The 19,323-nt window shown below is 40.2% G+C and overlaps 1 protein-coding gene across 2 annotated transcripts in view; it reads left to right on the top strand.

Moving 5' to 3' along the window:
* The window catches only part of TAFA4 (TAFA chemokine like family member 4), a 189,997-nt gene that overhangs the window by 161,313 nt on the left and 9,361 nt on the right, over positions 1-19,323 (top strand). For both annotated transcript variants that reach the window (XM_010383052.2, XM_010383051.2), the window contains exon 4: positions 7,330-7,485. In XM_010383052.2, coding sequence (XP_010381354.1) covers positions 7,330-7,485 — 156 coding nt within the window. The remainder of the gene's footprint in view (positions 1-7,329; positions 7,486-19,323) is intronic.

The following is a 19,323-nucleotide window of genomic DNA, read 5'->3' as shown; positions in this document are numbered from 1 at the left end:
TGTCTCTGTTAACTTTCAAGTAGTTTCAGCTGAAGAACTTCTATTGACGATGTGGTTTTGTATTTTATCCTTTTCACGATAGCAAAGCCCTGTCTGCACTGGGACAAATAGGTATTTTTTCTATTGTTTGAAACTTTTCTTAAAAGTATATTTAATAAGAAAAAAATGATATGTATTTAAACTATTTACTCTTCAGATAAAGCTAATCCATCCTCTATAGCAATCCTGAGGCAATCAATTTTTGTTGTAAGGATTATCATAACACTTTTAATGGTGTCTACATCAACTATTCTGGTAAATGAGGAAACAGGCATTTCACATGTTACAGCCCTGCCAGTATTTTAAGTCTTCTTTTTTGAACAGAAAATATGCAACCCGATTGCAATTTCAGAAGTGTGGAAAGGAATCGAGTAACAGTTTCAAGTTTCCCCACTTAAAAAATGTGTCTCAAAGAGCACCAAGAACAGTCTCTGGCACATAGTATGCTGTACGTAAGAGTTGGTGAAATAAATAGAAATAAGTACCTACCCATCTACCCCCCATCTGCCCACCCAGACAAAGCCAGAAGGGAAGTAGCTTAGCCACTGAAAGGATTAACAGACAGCATGAAGGGGACAGTGTTTTTTGTTTTTTGCTTTGTCCAGTTTCCCTCCTAGGAGCAGCCCCATTTCTGGATAACGCAGTCTTGCCTCCTCCAATTCACACTTCAAAACTTTAAAGTAAACTCCATATGAGAAGTTTCATCTGCAACTTCTCACTTATTGCATGGGCCTCATGTTATGTTCTCAATATTTAGCTTCAGTTTTCAAGATGGATCGTCCCACCATTATGTTCCCCTGCTGTTTAAGAGGAAAAATTCATCTTTGTTTTAAGTGAATTTACTTGAAGTGGCCACTCTGTGGTACCAGGCTTATTGAACAAGGCATACCCCCATACCTTTTTGGAGAATTAAGTTTATAACAAAAGCTGTTAGTTTCTTGTCTGTTTCAGCTTTCATTTTTCTCCCATCCTATAATACTATATGTCATACATAGTTATAAGATATCTGTGATGGTGACTTTTCTGTGTTATCTTGACTGGGCCATGAGGTACCCAGATACTTGGTAAAAATTATTCCTAGTGTATCTGGGAGGATGTTTCTGGCTGAGATTAACATATGAATCAGTGGATTGAGTAAAACAGATGGCCCTTTCAAATGTGGGTGGGCCTCATCCAATCTGCTGAGGACCTGAATAGAATAAAAAGGCTGCTCTACCCCTGAGTAAGAGAGAATTCTTCCTGCCTGACTGCCTTTGAACTGGGAGATAAGTCTTTTCCTGCCTTCAGACTTGAACTGAAACATGGGCTTTTGCTGGGTCTTAAGACTGCTGACCTTCAGATGGGAAAAACACCATTGGCTCTCCTGGTTCTCAGGCCTTTGGACTTGGACTGAAACTAGACAAATGGCTCTCCTGAGTTTCCATCTTGCAGACTGCAGATCTTAGGACTTGCCTCCTACCATAATTGCATGGGACAATTCCTTAAAATACTTCTCTTTTTCTCTATGTGTACATTCAATTGGTCCTGTTTCTCTGGAGACCCTTAACTAATACAGTGTTGTTACATGAGCTGCTCAAACAATTATAAGGAACAATTTCTATGTGCCATTCACACTGGATCCTTATTTCTGCCGTCAGGCTTTGAGCAACTTTAAGTACCTGTTGCTGAGTACCTACCTCCTGTGCCAGGAAATTACAAAGAAACAAAAATATATCCTTATTCAAAGATCATAGTTGTATTAGTTCATTCTCATGCTGCTAATAAAGACATATCCCAAACTGGGTAATTTATAAAGGAAAAGAGGCTTAATGGACTCACAGTTCCACAAGGCTGGGGAGGCCTCACAATCATGTCAGAAGGCAAAGGAGGAGAAAAGTCATGTCTTACAAGCAGCGGGCAAGAGAGTATGTGCAGGGGAACTCCCCTTTATCAAACTATCAGATCTCATGAGACTTTTTCACTATCACAAGAACAGCATGGGAAAGACATACACCCATGAGTCAGTTACCTCCCATCAGGTCCCTCCCATGACACGTGGGAGCTTCCATTCAAGATGAGATTTGGGTGGGGACACAGTCAAACCACATCAATTGTCCACTGTCACCAATACACAAATTCCTAAAAAGACTGTATGGAACCACACAAACACTGTCATCAAACAGAAAAAGATGTTGTTAGTGGGAAACTGAGCTATGTCCCATGACTTGCTGAGGTAGAGATGCCATTTTTGGCTCTACCTGGTAAAATACAAGCTATAAAGCAAGAGGGGAACCTTTCCTCCATCTTTGGGTTTGAGTCTCACCTCTTCTTAATCTCTAGTTATGAGGTCCTGGGTGAATTAGTTAATTTCTGTACATTTTCTTAAAATCAGAGTAAAAAATAATACCTACCCCATAGCATTTTTATAAGATTGCGCAGGATGATATTTGTTTGAAAAAAAATTCAAACAGTACCTAAAACCTGTATTTTATCAAATCTAAGATGCCATCAGTTGCGAGATATACCACTTTTGTATGTATTCCTAAGAAGGAAAAGCAGTGCCAATTATAATTATAAGGTGCTACTAGTTATGTCACCTCCTGATGTGTTAAAAGGTGAAAAAAATGTATTTTAAAATCAGTGAAGTACAATAGTTGGTGCTGTATAAATAATTAAAATTCTGGTTCAGGCAAGCTGATCATTCAGGGCAGTGTGGCCCAGTCCTAAGTTTGAAGAGAAAATAATCCATTTGTACTTGTGGATGGTTATATAGCAACAGAGTTCTAAGTAAATCATAGCATTACTGAACGTCCAGATCGTTTCTTGACTGCTCCAAGAAGTTACTGACACATATATTTTTCATTTTCTTAGTGGCGTTTAAAGCTGCTTTCATTACAGACTCAAGGGTCATTTAGTAATCTAACCAAGGCATGATGGTTTGTTATGGACTGAATGTCTGTATCCTTTCAACATTCATATGCTGAAGTCCTAACTCCAAATGTGATTATATTTGGAGAGATGACCTGTGAGGTGGTAATAAAGAGTAAATGAGGTCATTTAAGGGCATGGCCTTAATCTGACAGGACTGGTGTCCTTATAAAAAGAGGAAGAGACACCAGAGCTTGTTCTGTTCTCCATGTGAGGACACAGAAAGAAGGTGACTGTCTGCAAGCCAGGAAGAGAGCTCTCACCAAGAACTGTACAGGCTGACATCTTAAGTTTAGACTCCCAGTCTCCAGAACTGTGAGAAAATACATTTCTGTTGTTTAAGCCACCAAGTCTATGGTATTTTGTTATGACAGCCCAAGCAGACTGAGACAGTGACGAATGGGAGGACATTTCCTGAGAGATAACTGTGAATGACTCCTCCTGGCCTCTGCTCATAGCTAGTCATTAGCTGCCAGGGAATGTTTGACTGAAAGTTGCTGATTTGCAATTGGAACCAAAGACAGGATCTCCCCTCCAACCTTTCCCAGCCCTTACTTTTCTGCTCACTCAGTGCTAAAGTTTCATAGTATTTTACTGACATTATAATTACTATTTATTTAATTTCACAGTTGTATACAACTACCTATGGGAAATCAATGCTCTTGTTATGAACATTTAATTAGGTTTATCATTTTAATCACTTCTCCATATTCATGCTTTCTTAAGTAGTAGATTGAAAACTTTCTCTCTTGCTGGTAGTTTGATTCTCTGGGTACTGGTTCTGTCTGCCTTAGCATTTGTTCTCACTAGTAATTGAATTTTCCTGCCATCAACATTGAAGATGGCGTGACAAGGTTAGTCCAGAAAACATTCAGAATAATATAGAGGTTGTTGTTTGGAAAGCCTGTCTTTATGGATAAAAAGTCTGAATCATGGAATATTTTGAAATTGGTTTTATTTTGAAACACGTGCATCAACAGAAACTAAGCAAAGCATTAACTGGTGGGAATCCTCAGGGAGACCTCTTTTAATGAGTAGATGAAATTGCTTACAATTCACATAACAATTTCTGTGTAAATGGATGTATCTGAAAATCATGAGCACACTTGAGGGTACTTGAAAAAGTTGTCTTTCCTTAATAATTTCTGAACAGAACCTCTACAATCTTGTTTATGTTATTTTTATCAGAGCAAAGGTAAGTCTCTCCAGCCTGGTATAGCCAGAGTAGGTGTATTAGTTATCTACTGCTGTGTAACAAATTACCCCAAATCTTGAAAACCTGAAACAATCAACAGACATTATTAACTCACACACAGCTTCTGAGCATCAGGAATCTGGGAGTGGCTTAGCTGGGTGGTTCTGGCTCAGGATTTCCCATGAGGGTGTAGTTATGCTGTTGGCTGGGCTGTAGGATCCACTTCCACGCTTACCCATGTGACCAATGGCAGTAGACTGTAGTTCCTGGCTATGTGGGCCTCTAACTAGGGCTGCTCACAACATGGTTTCCCCAGAACAGATGAATACGTGAGTGAGCGTGCCATTGTCTTATCACCTAATCGTGTACATGGCAAACCATCACTTCTGCTGTGGTATACTGTTGTCACATAGACCGAGTAACTCTGGTTTAATGTGGGAGGGGCCCACGCAAGGGGTCTGTTTGCAAGTTTACTGACACGGCTGTTGTCAGGATACTTCCGTTTCTTACCACCTAGGCCTGTCTGTAGGGCTGCTCATGCCAGGGTTTCCCCAGAGTGAGTGATCTGAGGGCCTGGAGATGACAGCCACCTAATTTTGGACAAACCAGCACATCTGCTGCATGCTTTTGCTCAGACCAACCCTGGTACCATGTGGGAAGGGACTGCACAAACCTGTGAATACTTGGTGGTGGGGATGACAAGGGAGCATCTTAGAGGGTGGCTGCCACAGTTGACATGTGACCTAAGTCAGGCCAGTCAGATGCACCCTTTCCTAGAACTGACGTGTGGAGCAGCATGACAGATTGAGTGGAATTACTCACTCAGGTTGAGCCATGAGAGTAGTTCCACTTATGGTTAGCTACACTCTTCGTTCTACAAACTCCTGATCTTCCAGTAAAGTCTCTTTGCATTTCGTTAGCTCAAATCAGTTTCTGTTGTTCTAACAAAAGACTCCTAACTGATAAATGGATTCCAATGTAAATTACCCTTAAGTACATGTGCAATACAGAAACTACTTTATCATAGGATGATGGAATTCAGGTGGTTGGTGATGGGAGCATAGCAAGAAACTGTGGTGCTAGATTGGAATCGGAGATGTCAGTATGTACTTATGCTGTACCTGCACACATACTTCCTTGACCTATTTGCTGAAAGGGCCTGAGTCACTCCCTAATTGTGATGAGTAAACCTACACATTGAGATTCAGGTTTCTAAGTCTGATGCCCCATGAAAAGTAATCAAGAATTCTTGAAGAAATTATGGGGGCAGGGAAAATACCAGGTAAGTCTGGAACTTCTTGAGGGTCAGAAGGTTAGTAAGTTCTCAAAGAATATGAGAATATGACACAGCTCCTCCTGCTTAGATCTGGGACAATTGGAAGGGTCTCCTGCTGCCCAGATCTGGGATGATTTGAACATTAACATAGAATCAGTCTTACAACTATCATATTGATAATTGATTCAGGTGGAAATCATCAATGGATACTAAAACTAGTAGGTGAAAGTTTGATAAAGAATGGGATATATTCATAGTCTCACTAATATATCTCCCTCAAAATGCTTACTAACATAAAGGGAAAAATAATACCTTTACAACGGAGAAGCCTGACAGATACCATCCTAACCATTTAATTAAAGGTAATAGCACTGATAATGGGATGAAAGGACATTAGGTGTTTCCTGATATGATGCACTAAGAATAAAGAATCACTTCTGGGACAATCTGCTAAAGATGCATTGCTTGAATCTAATCAAGAGGAAGCATCACACAAATCCAAACTGAGAGACACTCTGCAAAATAATTGGCATGTAACTCTTGAAAAATGTCAAGGTCAAGAAAGAAAGACTGAGGAGGAGTTTCTGAATAAAGCAGGCTAATGAAATGTGACAATTGAGTGCAATGCATGCACCTTGATTGGATTCTGAGCAGGGGGAAAATAGCTATAAAAGGTATTATTGGGATATTGGCAAAATTTGAATATAGATTGTACATTACATAGTAGCATTATGTCATGTCAAATTTTCTATCTTTAATCATTATGTAACCTTATGTCTTTGATTTTAGAAAATACACAGTGAAGTAGTTGGGGTAAAGGGGCATCATGTCTGAAATTTTCTCTCAAATGGCTTAGAAAACCATGAGAGAGTGAATGATAAAGCAAATGGGGCCACATATTAGCTGGTGAACCTGGGTGAAGTCTGTTACAGCAGCAATTGCCAACTCATAACAAAGTACCACACATTTAGCACCACGTTTCTGCAGGTCAGAAGTCTAGCACTGCCTGGCTGGAATCTCTGCCCAGCATCTCACCATCTGCTTAAATTCGAGGTATGAGCAGGCTGCATTCCTTTATGGGGAGGCTCTGGGGAAGAATCAGCATCCAGGCGCACTCTGGTTATTGGCATTTCTTGAGGTTGTAGGACTGAGATCTCCATTTCCTTGACATGTGGCCCCTCCATCTTCAAGCCAGCAATGGCACCTGGAGCTCTTCATCTGTCTGTTTTTCAGGGCTCATTTGAGCCCTGAATGGCCCGATCTGGATAATCCAGGCTACGCTCCCTCTCTTAAAATCAACCAGTTGGCCAGTCATGGTGGCTCACGCCTGTAATCCCAGCACTTTGGGAGGCCAAGGCAGGCAGATCACTTGAGGTCAGGAGTTTGAGACCAGCCTGACCAACATTGTGAAACCCTGTCTCTACTAAAAATACAAAAATTAGCCAGGCATGGTGGCACACACCTGTAATCCCAGCTACTCGGGAGGCTGAGGCAGGAAAATCGCTTGAACCCAGGAGGTGGAGGTTGCAATGAGCCGAGATCACACCACTGCACTCCAATCTCAGTGACAGACTGAGACTCCCTCTCAAAAAAACAAAAAATCAATCTCAGTCACATCTGCAAAATCTCCTTTGTCATGTAATTAATATGACATAACCATGAGTGTGACCCCAGGGGTGATGATCCTGGAGGCCAAATTTCTGCCTACCACAGGTTCACAGAAGCTTTCTGCATTCTTCTCACCACCTTTATATAAATTTGAAATGACATGTTATCAAAATAAAATGTTATAAAGACTCATAAGCATAGCACAGGAAGGTGGAAAATGTCATCATAGCATCGTTCTGGTTTTGGTGGTGTCATTTCCTTCTAACAGCACTGGGTTTGTTTTTCTCCCCCCATTACCTACTAGGTCACCACCAAATCAAGCAGGGTACATGTGAGGTGGTTGCTGTGCACAGGTGCTGCAATAAAAACCGCATAGAAGAGCGGTCACAAACGGTCAAGTGCTCTTGCTTCCCGGGACAGGTGGCCGGCACAACTCGGGCTCAACCTTCTTGCGTTGAAGGTAAGACCTCTCTGGTCAGTGTCTCTGATATTTCAAAAAGGTCAAAACCCACCAGGAATTTCCCTACTTTGCTGCCTTTGCAACCCAAAGAAACCTAGGGTTGCTTTGAGATCAGTGTCAATCCAAAGTGAACATAAATACAACTCCAAAAATGTCTTGATGGTAAGGTAAGTCTTCAATAATGTCCCTCAAGGGGTACCGATGGGGAGTTGTATTATAGGGCAATTGGGAAGACGTGCGTCAATTCCGTTTGCCCACCTGTCTCCAAATCTCACTCACCAAAGCAATTGTTTCCACAGATGCCCTGTTCTCCCTCCTCTTATACTCTGTACTCAAAATTAGCAGCATGACTTTCTCACTTCATGCTTGGTGTCATAGATTGGTATCCTCTCTTTTATTTCTAGTTTATCATTTTAACAGACATTTATAGGACATTGTCTTTGGAACAGCTTCCCTGGGAATAGTTTGGAATCATGTATCATTCATTTGTAATCTCCAAATCCCCTAGCACAGTGCTGTGCCGATGGTTGTAGATGGAAGCCTGGGATTGATTTCTTTTGATACCCCTGGCTTCTTCCAGCAGACGCTGTGTTAGAAACAAGTGTCAGTCCCCAGGGGAACAGATACATGGGGTTAGTCTGTATCAGTTGCTCTGCAGTGTCACAAACCTCCCTGAAAATGAACATTTCCAGTCTCATTTGATGCATGTCTGAAGGTCAGCAGTTAAAACACACACACATTCTTAACTCCAGATCATATTGCACAGTGAACAAGAACAGCTGATTTACCTGCATTCCATTCCCCCTACCAAACACACACATAGACATACACAACTATTTGGGCTGTGTGGTTACAGTGGTATTTATGTATCAGCACCATCTCAGCCACCTTTAAAGCAGGAAAGTGAAAGTGGAAAATTTCCACCTACAGTTTTTTATCAGAAACTTTGGGGGCCAAATGTGTTGCTGAATTCAGAATTTGCTCATATTTCTTGTGGGTAACATAGCACATATACCATCTATTACCTTACAGACCTAATGTACTCTCCACTTGCCCCCCATAATCATAGAAATATTACTATATCTGCAGTGAAATGTGCAAATATTCATGCAGGATGGGATAAGGTTGGATAAAGAACTTGTTAATTCAAGTCTGGTTTGCTGTCATCTTACAGAAAACCTTTCAATTTCCAGAGCTTTTTGGATTTGGGGATTATTGATAAAGGATTGTGAACCTATAAAAAAAGATGAAGATCTTTAACATTAAAAAAAATGGCATTTTAAAATTTCTTTTAAGAAATACACGGAGTTTCTACACCTCCAGCTGGGGAAGTCTAACGTATTTATCATCTCTATTAATTGAATCCAAATCACAACCATTCTTTCTCCTGGCTGTCTCTCAAATCAGCCCACTTTTCTCCATCCCCACTGCTACCTCCACAGTCTAGGGGTCACCCTTAGATCTTGCTGAGTGTGCCACATCTCTGCTTCCACTTTCAGTCCTGTAGCCAGAATGATCTACACAAACAGAATGAATTATGTCACTCCCACACTGAAGACCACACTTTACTGTCTTCCCACTGTCTTTAAGATAAACTCCAAGTTCTTTACCATGGCTTGCAGAGCCCTGCAAGATCTGTGTCTCAGTTCTCTTTCAAGTACTCTACCCTAGGTAATCCAGAGTTCTTCCCATTTATTTTCATTTCTGCACATTACTAATTTGCATCCCTTGCCTGAATCGTTGCCCTCCTCCCCATAAAACACACCTGGTCTGCTTAATTCTTCTTATTCTCCTTTCAAATCTCGTGTAAGTTCTTGCATCAACTTGGATTTCCAGTTCATGACATTGAGCCCATGTTATTGTAAAAACGTATGCCTTCCAGTTAGTATGTAAACAGTTTGTGGACAGAGACATGGTCTCTTACTTTCATCTTTCCCCATTGGCTGGCCCATGAAGAAGTTTTAGTACAGTGGAGAACGGACTTTGCTAATCACAGATTGTTCTCTAGAGGCAATGTGTTTGCTTGCCTCTGTAGGCCTTAAATGTCTTCTAACGAACTCTTTTTATATTCTGTCTAACCCAGAATAATGTTTTACAATATTCAAAGCACTTAAAAAGTACTGATAGGGCAGTGATGACTATTAGTATCTTTATCTTAATAAAGAAAATATGAATACCTTACCCCAGACTATCTTGTTTTAAATTTTATGTATGGGCAAATCCCCTTTGGCCACCACCCTAGAAGTAACTACATTTATGTGTTTGGTCAATATATTTCTGTATATTTGTGTATTTGGAGCTAGGTTTGTAGGAAACAGTGGTAGATTTCAGTATGAGTGTGTGTTTTACACAAATGCTATCACATTGGATATTTCACTCATCCTGCTTTATTCCTATCAGTATTAGGTTGCAGAAATCTTTGTGTGCTGGTACATATTGATCTAACTGGGTGTTTTCAATTGCTCCATAGCATTCCATGTATGGATAGGCCATAATTATTTAGCCATTCTTCTTCCTTTTTAAAAATTAATAGGGTCTTGCTCTGTCATCTAGGTTGGAGTACAGTGGCATGATCATAACTCACTGCTGCCTTGAACTCTTGGGCTCAAGCAATCCTCCTACCTTGGCCTCCCAAAGTGTTGGGATTACAGTTGTGAACCATTACACCTGGTCACTATTCCTTTATTGATGGACATTTTGGTTGTGTTTATGGCAAAACAGACTCGCAGGTTAACTAAATGGTTTCCCCAGTGTCATAGGAAGTGTGATGTGGACCAATCATGGAGCATCTGAGCAGAGTCTATGCAGCATATGTTGTATATGCTGTCTACTAGAACTCTCTGTGATGATGCACATGTTCCCTCTGTATACATTTACGGAGATAACCTGTGTAGATGGATATCTATATCTATATGTGATGATGTATATGTCCAGTGTGGCTAGTAGCCATTAGCCACCCATGGCTATGGAGCATTTGAAATGTGGCTAGTGTAAATTTAGATTTAATAGGGACTTGTGGCTCAAAGCTTCACAGTGGACAGTGCAGGTTATGCGTGATGTAAACATGTAACTTGTGTGTAACATTTGTGGTCAGAAAGTACCAACACCCTGAAAGGTGAGACTAGGTCTTTCAGCTTGTGTCTCCTATACCTAACCTTGTCTGGCAAACAGTCGGTGTTCAATAAATGTTTATTGGATCAAAGTCACTGAGAAGTGCAGGCAGTTTAAGCTTTGGTTGGGATGTATGTCTGATTTCATCTCTCTTTGATCTCTTCCTTATCTGAATATGTTTCCATTAGGGCTTTTTAGCTTTGCCTGCTTAATCTTTATCCCATAATAATTATGCAGTATCATGCCCTTAATTGGCATGTGGAGAAGACCTATCCTCTGCTGATATGTTCCTCTTATCTTATTTGTCAATAAGAATAGAAAGGATCTAAAATATAAAATTCACCTGAATTTACATTTAAATTAAAACAAAGGCAGGAAAATGTTGGCATGGGGCACTAATTAATGCTGACATAGGAATTGGAATATCCTTTTGCATTTCTGTTAATCCACACCACAGATACTTATCTAGTGTTTTCATTGCTTTTCTGTAAAACCATATATTATATTATATAAACAGGGAAAATAATTAGCTGTTCCCCTTCTACCAAACTTTTTTGTTATCATTAACTTATGAAACCTCCCCTGAGTTATTGAAGTGGGTCTTTAATATACATTGGGGATTTGGGAGATGGGACAGAGAATTATTTGATTGTAAGGCTATGGTTACTTGGGTCCTAAAACAGACAGCTACTCAGCTGGTAATCATTCTTCTTTTTGAATCTTCGGCTGGCATATACAGGTCTGTTTTAGGGTGGAAACTATCTTCCACACATTTATCAAAATACTGCTCTATGGAGATAATGCTGAATGGTTTTATGATAAAATGAGACAAATGTGTAGTACAAGGAAGTTTATTTTGTCAAAACGAATGGTTTCTGAGCATTGGGTTTAAAAGATTAATAAAACAAAAGCTTGAAATAGAAAGTAGTTACTTTTCAAAGCTATTTAAAAATTTTTTTGATGTCCCATCACTTTTTTTGTTTTTTTTTTGAGACAGTCTCGCTTTGTCACCCAGGCTGGAGTGCAGTGGCATGATCTTTGCTTACTGCAAACTCTGCCTCCTGGGTTCAAGCAATTCTCCTGTCTCAGTCTCCCGAGCAGCTGGGACTACGGGTGTGTGCCACCATGCCTGGCTAATTTTTTGTATTTTTAGTAGAAACAGGGTTTCACCGTGTTAGCCAGGATGGTCTCGATCTCCTGACCTCATGATCTGCCTGCCTCAGCCTCCCAAAGTGCTGGGATTACAGGCGTGAACCACTGCACCCAGCCCACTTCTTCAAGACGTCAGAATTCATTTAGTTAAGAAGCAGAGTTACTGTTTGGACTGCAGACAACTTTCATGGCTTTATGGGCTGTGTGATGAGACATAGGGTCTGTCTTTACAATGTGTTTTCATTGGGATTTTTTTTATTGGGCATGTTCTCCTTCCACTTAAAAGATATTTTTCTCAGTGCAGACATGTGAATGACAGAGAGAGAGGATTTTACCAAAACACTTTGGGAGTTGGGAGGATATGTATGTTGTATATGTTGGTTCATTCATCGTTTTAATTTGGCACCTTTGTGTCTGACTGTCCTACATGCCAGATGGAAGTATGAGAAGGAGACTCAGGTTCTGGTTTCAAGGAACTCTGAGTTTACTAGTTCAGAGAAACAAACTTTTATTAATGAAGGACTCAAAAGGAGAACAGAGAGGTGGTCAGGGATGCTGCCCCTTGAGAAGCAATGGGTCTGAATTTAGTAGGTAGAAGGATTTGATGGTGGAGGGAGTTAGGCAACGAGGCAGCCCAAAGCATATGAGAGTGAGTGGGGCTAACTCGGGAACTAGAAGTAGCTTGGTCTGGCTTGGAAACAGTAGAAAACAAAACTGGAAAGGTAAACGGAACCCTTGATATGAGAGGCCTTAGAATAAGTCAAATTTTAGGATTTAATTCCTGCCTTCTGGGAATTTGCATTTTAAGAGAGTGTGCCAATAAGAAAGAGTATGAAGTGTTATGAACAAAGTTTCTATAAAGTACTGTAAGATTCCTGATAAGAAAAAATGTGATACCTAAATTTGACAGGTCACCTTGTCAGCATAGGTTTCATGGTGAGCTCACAGTCAGTCAGGATTTGTGTGTGTGTGCATGCATGTATGTGTACTAGTCTGTTCTCACACTGCTAATAAAGACATACCCGAGAATGGGTAATTTATAAAGCAAAAGAGGTTTAATGGACTCACAGTTCCACGTGGCTGGGGAGGCCTCACAATCATGGTGTAAGGTGAAGGAGGAACAATGGCATGTCTTACATGGCAGCAGGCAGGACAGTGTGTGCAGGGGAACCGCCCTTTATAAAACCATCAGATCTTCTGAGATTTATTCACTATTACAAGAACAGCATGGGGAAGAAAAAAAACCCACCCCCATGATTCAAATACCTTGCACCAGGTCCTCCCATGAAACATGGGGCTTGTATGAGCTACAATTCAAGATGAGATTTGGGTGAGGGGCACAGCCAAACCGTATCAGTGTGTGTGTTTGAGAGAGAGAGAGAGAAAACTCACAAGTGGGGGTGCGAAAACTTTAGATTCATGGAATCGCCCATAGTAGGGGCAGGGAGGAAGACATAAAATAGAGGTGGCATGGTGTTTATGATGGATTAGAATTATTTTCATAAGTCCGAGCTTTGAGCAGGTCTAGCACAACCTGCTAGAGGATCTAGCACAATCCTGCGAGAGGATGAACTAGCACAACCTCTCATTTTGAGTTAGTATGCCTTTAAACTGTAAATCCATGTTTCTCAACCAGGGGCGATTTTGCCCCCTTGGGGATATTTGACATTGTCTCAAGACAGCTGGGAGAGGGTGCTACTGGTGTCTAGCATGTAGAGGCCGGAAGTTCTGCCTTACATCTTACAATGCACAGGATTGACCGCCACGATAAATAACCAGGTTCAAATGTCAATACTGTTGAGGTTGAGAAACCTTGACTTAGAGGTCCCCAATATATGTGGATATGCTTGTGTGGGTCTGTATTTAGTAGGGAGGACAAGCCTAGATCACAAAAGATCAGTGTATGTGTACTCATGCACTGACTCAGTACTCTGTGTACTTCGTGGAACTAACAATATTGTGTTGTTTGCAGAATGTGTGAACAAGTAAGATTCCTTGAAAGAAATAGTACTCTAACTACTGCTCTTATGCCTGTTAGCTGGGTCAAGTTGGTGTGGCTTCTTTTCTTAACACGACATATAAAAGTTAATGGCTTAATTTTTAAATAACACAGAGTCTTAAAATAGTAATATGATTGAAATAACTGAAGACAAAGTGTTAAAATCTTGGAGCATATTCTATAAGGCATATATTCTAGGAAGATGTTTTCTTAATTTTTCTGTTCATAGTTGCAGTAGAAACATACACTTTTCTTTAGAATATCCTTCACCACATGTATTAGGGTTCTCTCGAGGTACAGGACTAATAGGATAGATGTATATATGAAGGGGAGTTTATTAGGAGTATTAACTCACACAGTAACAAGGTGAATTCCCACAATTGGCTGTCTGCAAGCTGAGGAGCAAGGAAGCCAAAACCTCAAAAATAGGGAAGCCAACAGTGCAGCCTTCAACCTATGGCTGAAGGCCTGAGAGCCCAGAGCCCCTGGGAAACCACTGGTGTAAGTCCAAGAGCTGAAGAGCTTAGAGTCTAATGTTTGAAGGCACGAAGCATTCAGCACAGGAGAAAGATGGAGGCCAGAAGACTTAGCCAGTCTAGCCCTTCCACGTTCCTCTTCCTGCTTTTATCCTAGCTGTGCTGACAGCTGATTAGATGGTGCCCACCCAGATTAAGGGTGGGTCTGCCTTTCCTAGTCTACTAACTCAAATGTTAATCTCCTTTGGCAACACCTCACAGGCATACCCAGGAACAATACTTTGCATCCTTTAATCCACTCAAGTTTACACTTAATAATATTAACCATCACGCCATGTAAATACAGCTAAACTAAATCAACAAGTAAGAGTCCAACTCAGGAAAAGTGAGCATGTTCGTGGTTATAATTTGAAGTCTGGCTTATCTAAGTAACTGTATAAATATATAATTGTGTTCTGTTTAACCAAGTGATGTTTATTTGGGACAAGAGATACAAAATAAAACTCATTTTATACAATAGAGAGTAAGGAAAATGTACCAGAAGCAAAACAGCTAATTATCACATGAAATGTTCACCTTGACAGCAGCATTGTAGAATATACCAGTCACTACCACAAAACCAGGGAGGGCTTCACTGTCTTTTTATTTTTTTTTTCTTTCTGCATAAAACTGGAAATTCATTACAGGTTGGCAGCTTGAAGATAGGGGTATTATGTGTTTTCGTAAGTCAGGAAGCCTGGGGCTTTTAAAAGAATTTTATTTTAAAAATATAAGTGACAAGACACTTTCTCATTTAAAGTGTATTATGATATTTTTTAAGAGGAAAAAAATATCTATGCCTCCTACAAACTTATTTTCCTGTGGATACAAGGCTCAGTAAAGTGGGCAGATGTTCTCACCAGTAACTTTAATAAAATCCTACTTCTGAGTCCTTTGTCCCTGCTAGTGAGGCTGAAGGTGCACTCGAAGCTTATATTTCCTGGCTGTTTAATCACCTTATTCGCTGTCAGGTCGAGCCCTCAGTGGGTTCTTACCTTTGCTGTCAGTTTCTTAGTCAATCCTTAACTCATAACGGAATTTGCAATGTGTGTTTTGATTATTGTGGTGTTTCCTTTTACGTCTGTCATTTCTGAGAGAGCACTTGCCATAAAGCCTTTCACAAAGAAACTCCATCATGGGTAACACATTGACGAATAGGGGCACCTCACAATGTATTATTCTGTGAGACAGGAAAATGTATATTTGCAAATAGGACTCCTTTACATTTCAGGGCAGCTTGCTATTTTAAGGAGTCTGAGGCAAATCTGTTTTTAGAAGAAAGCATCACTCCATATTTTCCAATTAAACGAAAAACCTGGTAGATAATCTCATAAGAGTTTTGTCTTGGTCTTTCGGGCTTCCTTTTTAAATTTTTTCATTTAAATCCCTAAACACTAGGTAAATGCTGATTTTTTTTCTGTAGTTAAGAAGTGGCATATTTTTCTGTGATATACATCCGGATCTGTCATTTTTATTCCCCCCTCCAGCTCCTTTTCTAGGTTTGGCATCGGAAGTACCTTGTGTCCCCATGGGTTCAGTAAGTGAGTGCTGGCTGGCATTTCTCTGCTGAAAGGTTGAGATTATCTGATTCATTCTCTTTCTCCGCAGGGAATTTATTCCGCAATTTCTCACTTCACTCCCACCTCAGTTGCTCTTCTGTTTTAGAGTTCGTTCTTCTCAAACTCTTCTGGCACCCAGTTTTCTCTACCTTATTGCACTACTTGGCTCAGACTCCTTCCCTGGCTCTCTGCTGCTGAGAGACCCAAGTCTAATCTTGAATTTTCCTCGAGAGCCCCTAATAGTTCCTTCCCAGACACCCTCCTAATCTGAGCATCCAGGGCTTCCCTGACGATCTCTCACTTCAGCCACATGCGTCTGCTGGCTTCCAGGTGGAACCATCACTGTTGCTCCTGTCTTCAGTTGTGGACCTCTGGCCACCTGTCAAGACTGCTTTTGAATCTTTCATGAAGCTCTGATACCTTTCCAGAGTACATGGGTTCTCACTCCTGAGTGGAAGAAAGTTAGTCTAAGGAAGAGTTTTGAAGACAAAGTATTTTAAATTCAGCTCTAATTCTATGTAAATACAACTAAGCTCTGTCAACATTTATGTAACTTTTCTAGTCCTGCAGATGGTATTTTAAATTGAGGGCTGGGGACCATCTCTTATTTATTTTTATATCCACTTGGAACCAATCCATGGTACTCAGACAAGAATGAATGGTCAGCACTATGAGTATAGTAAAACTCTGTGTAGTACCTCCTAATCTAAAATATTATTGTAAATTGTGATACAGTAGAAAGACTACTGGATAAGGAAGAAGAAATTCTAGTACCACCCTCCACCCCTTTCCTAACTCTGAGGGAAGCCCTGGTTTTTATTTGTGGCACTATCTGGCTCCCCTTTCTGGCTTCTGAAGGTTGTTGGGACAATCAAAAGAGGAACGGTAAGTAAAAGTGCTTTGAAAGTGACACAGCTCCATGAAGTTGCAAGGGGAAACTGAGGCTGCAAAAAATATAACTTTTTTTTTTTTTTTTTGAGACAGAGTCTTGCTGTGTCACCCAGGCTGGAGTACAGTGGCACAATCTCGACTCACTGCAACCTCCGCCTCCCAGGCTCAAGTGATTCTTCAGCCTCAGCCTCCCGAGTAACTGGAACTACAGGTGTACACCACCATGCCCAGTGAATTTTTGCATTTTTAGTAGAGGCGGGGTTTCACCACTTTGGCCAGGCTGGTCTCAAACTCTTGACCTCAAGTGATCTGCCTGCCTAGGCCTTCCAAAGTGCTAGGATTACAGGTGTGAGACATCATTCCTGGCCAAGAATATAACTTTATTAGGCTTTACCTGCTGTGTACATCCATACCAGTTTCATGGCAGTCTCTGGCACAATAAATAACCAATTTGGCTAGATTCCTTTCTTGGTGTTGGCAATGCCTGATTTAAATAGCAAGTGGTTACCCGAGATCACAAATCCACCTGACTTAGGTACTATTTGTTTTGATGGATATCACTAGATAGTAGCTCAGTATATTTGGCCAGAATCAGGGACAATGTGGCCACTTGTGGAGAAGATTCTACAGTGTCTGGCCCGTTCAGTGAATAATGAAATTATCCTGTGCTCTCATCATGCCACATAGTGTTTGTCTGACTGGGAAACTGTTTGAATGCACTGGCTTGCCTCCTTCCATACAAGGATTTGTTTCTAAGTAGATGCGTAAAGGAGGGAGGTATGAATATAAGTGTTATCACTTGGGCTGTAGCATTAGACTACCCCTCTTCAAGTGCTTGTTTGACTGTTTTCAGACTGTGTGACCTTGCTCTAGTCACTTAATGCCCCTGGACCTCAATTTTTTTCATTTCTATGAAGTACAGGAAAATGTTTTTAAAAATATTTTTTATTTCAACAGTTTTTGGGGAACAAGTGGTCTTCTATTACATAGGTAAGTTCTTTAGTGGTAATTTGAGATATTAATGCACTCCTCACCTGAGCAGTATACACTGTACCTAATGTGTAATCTTTTATCCCTCACCTCCCTGCCCTGAAAAATAATTTTTAACCTCAGGTTTGTAGTGAGGTTTAATTTAGAAAATACAGGAAGGAAATTAGCAGGGTGCCTGGCCCTCAATAAAAAGTAGCTATTAGGATTTGTAAAACTTTGTTTGAACTTGAGTTTCTGACTTCACAGGCAGCCTAGTTTGAGTACAAATCTATCAGGAAATATAGGGCTTCCTGTATTTAGGAATTCCTATATTATTCTTATATATAGGGCTTCCTATATATAAGACCATGTTGTCTGCAGAGACAATTTAACTTCTTCCTAATTTTAAGTGCCTTTTATATTTTTTTCTTGCCTGCTTGCTCTAAGACTTTTGGTATTCTATTGAATAAAAATGGTGAGCGTAGATACCCACTTCTTGTCATATATGGCCTTTATTATGTTGAATTACATTCCTTCAGTACAAAATTATCTTTGTTAGGAGTTTTATCATAAAGGGATGTTGAATTTTGTCGAATGATTTTTCTGCAGGAGATGACCATATGATTTTTATCTTTCATTCTGTTAATGTGGTGTGTCACATTTATTGATTTACTTACATTTAATCATTCATGCAGCCCAAGGATAAACCCCACTTAATCATAGTGGAGGATCCTCTTAATGTGCTGTTCAATTCAGTTTGCTAGTGTTTTGTTGAGGATTTTTGATCTACGTTTATCAAGGATATTGGCCTAGAATTTTCTTTTCTTCTAGTGTCCTAATCTGGCTTTGGTATGAAGGTAATGCTGGGCCTTGTTAAATGAGTTTGGAAGTGTTCTCTCTTCTTTGATTCTTTGGAAGAGAAAGTGGAGCATTAGTTCTTGTTCTTCTTTTTTTTTTTTATTTTTTAAGATAGTCTCGCTCTGTTGCACAGGCTGGAGTGCAGTGGTGTGTTCTTGGCTTGCTGCAAGCTCCACCTCCCAGGTTCACACCATTCTCCTGCCTCAGCCTCCCAAGTAGCTGGGACTACAGGCACCTGCCACCACGCCTGGCTAATTTTTTTTTTTTTTTTTTTTTTTTTTTTTTTTGTATTTTTAGTAGAGATGGGGTTTCACCTTGTTAGCCAGGATGGTCTCAATCTCCTGACCTCATGATCTACCTGCCTTGGCCTCCCAAAGTGCTGGGATTACAGGCACGAGCCACCATGCACAGCCTAGTTCTTCTTTAAATACCAGGTACTAATAAATTCAGTAAAGCTGCAGAATACAAAATCAACTTCCAAAACTCAGTTGCATTTTGCTAACAATGAACTATCCAAGAAATTAAGGAAATGATCCTATTTTTATAATAGCATCAAAAAGAATACAATACTTAAGAATCAATTTAACCAAGGAGGTAAAAAAATCTGTACACTAAAAACTGTAAGACATTAATGAAAGAAATGGAACAATATCCTGTGTTCATGGATTGGAGAAATATTGTTAAAATGTCTATACTCTCCAAAGCAATCTACAGATACAATCCCTAACAAAATTCCAACATAATTTTCCACAAAGAGAGAAAAGCAGTCCTAAAATTCATATAG

The sequence above is a fragment of the Rhinopithecus roxellana genome, chromosome 1 (assembly GCF_007565055.1).
Source record: "Rhinopithecus roxellana isolate Shanxi Qingling chromosome 1, ASM756505v1, whole genome shotgun sequence".
NCBI lineage: Eukaryota > Metazoa > Chordata > Mammalia > Primates > Cercopithecidae > Rhinopithecus > Rhinopithecus roxellana.
This window is presented reverse-complemented; position numbering and strand designations above follow the sequence as displayed.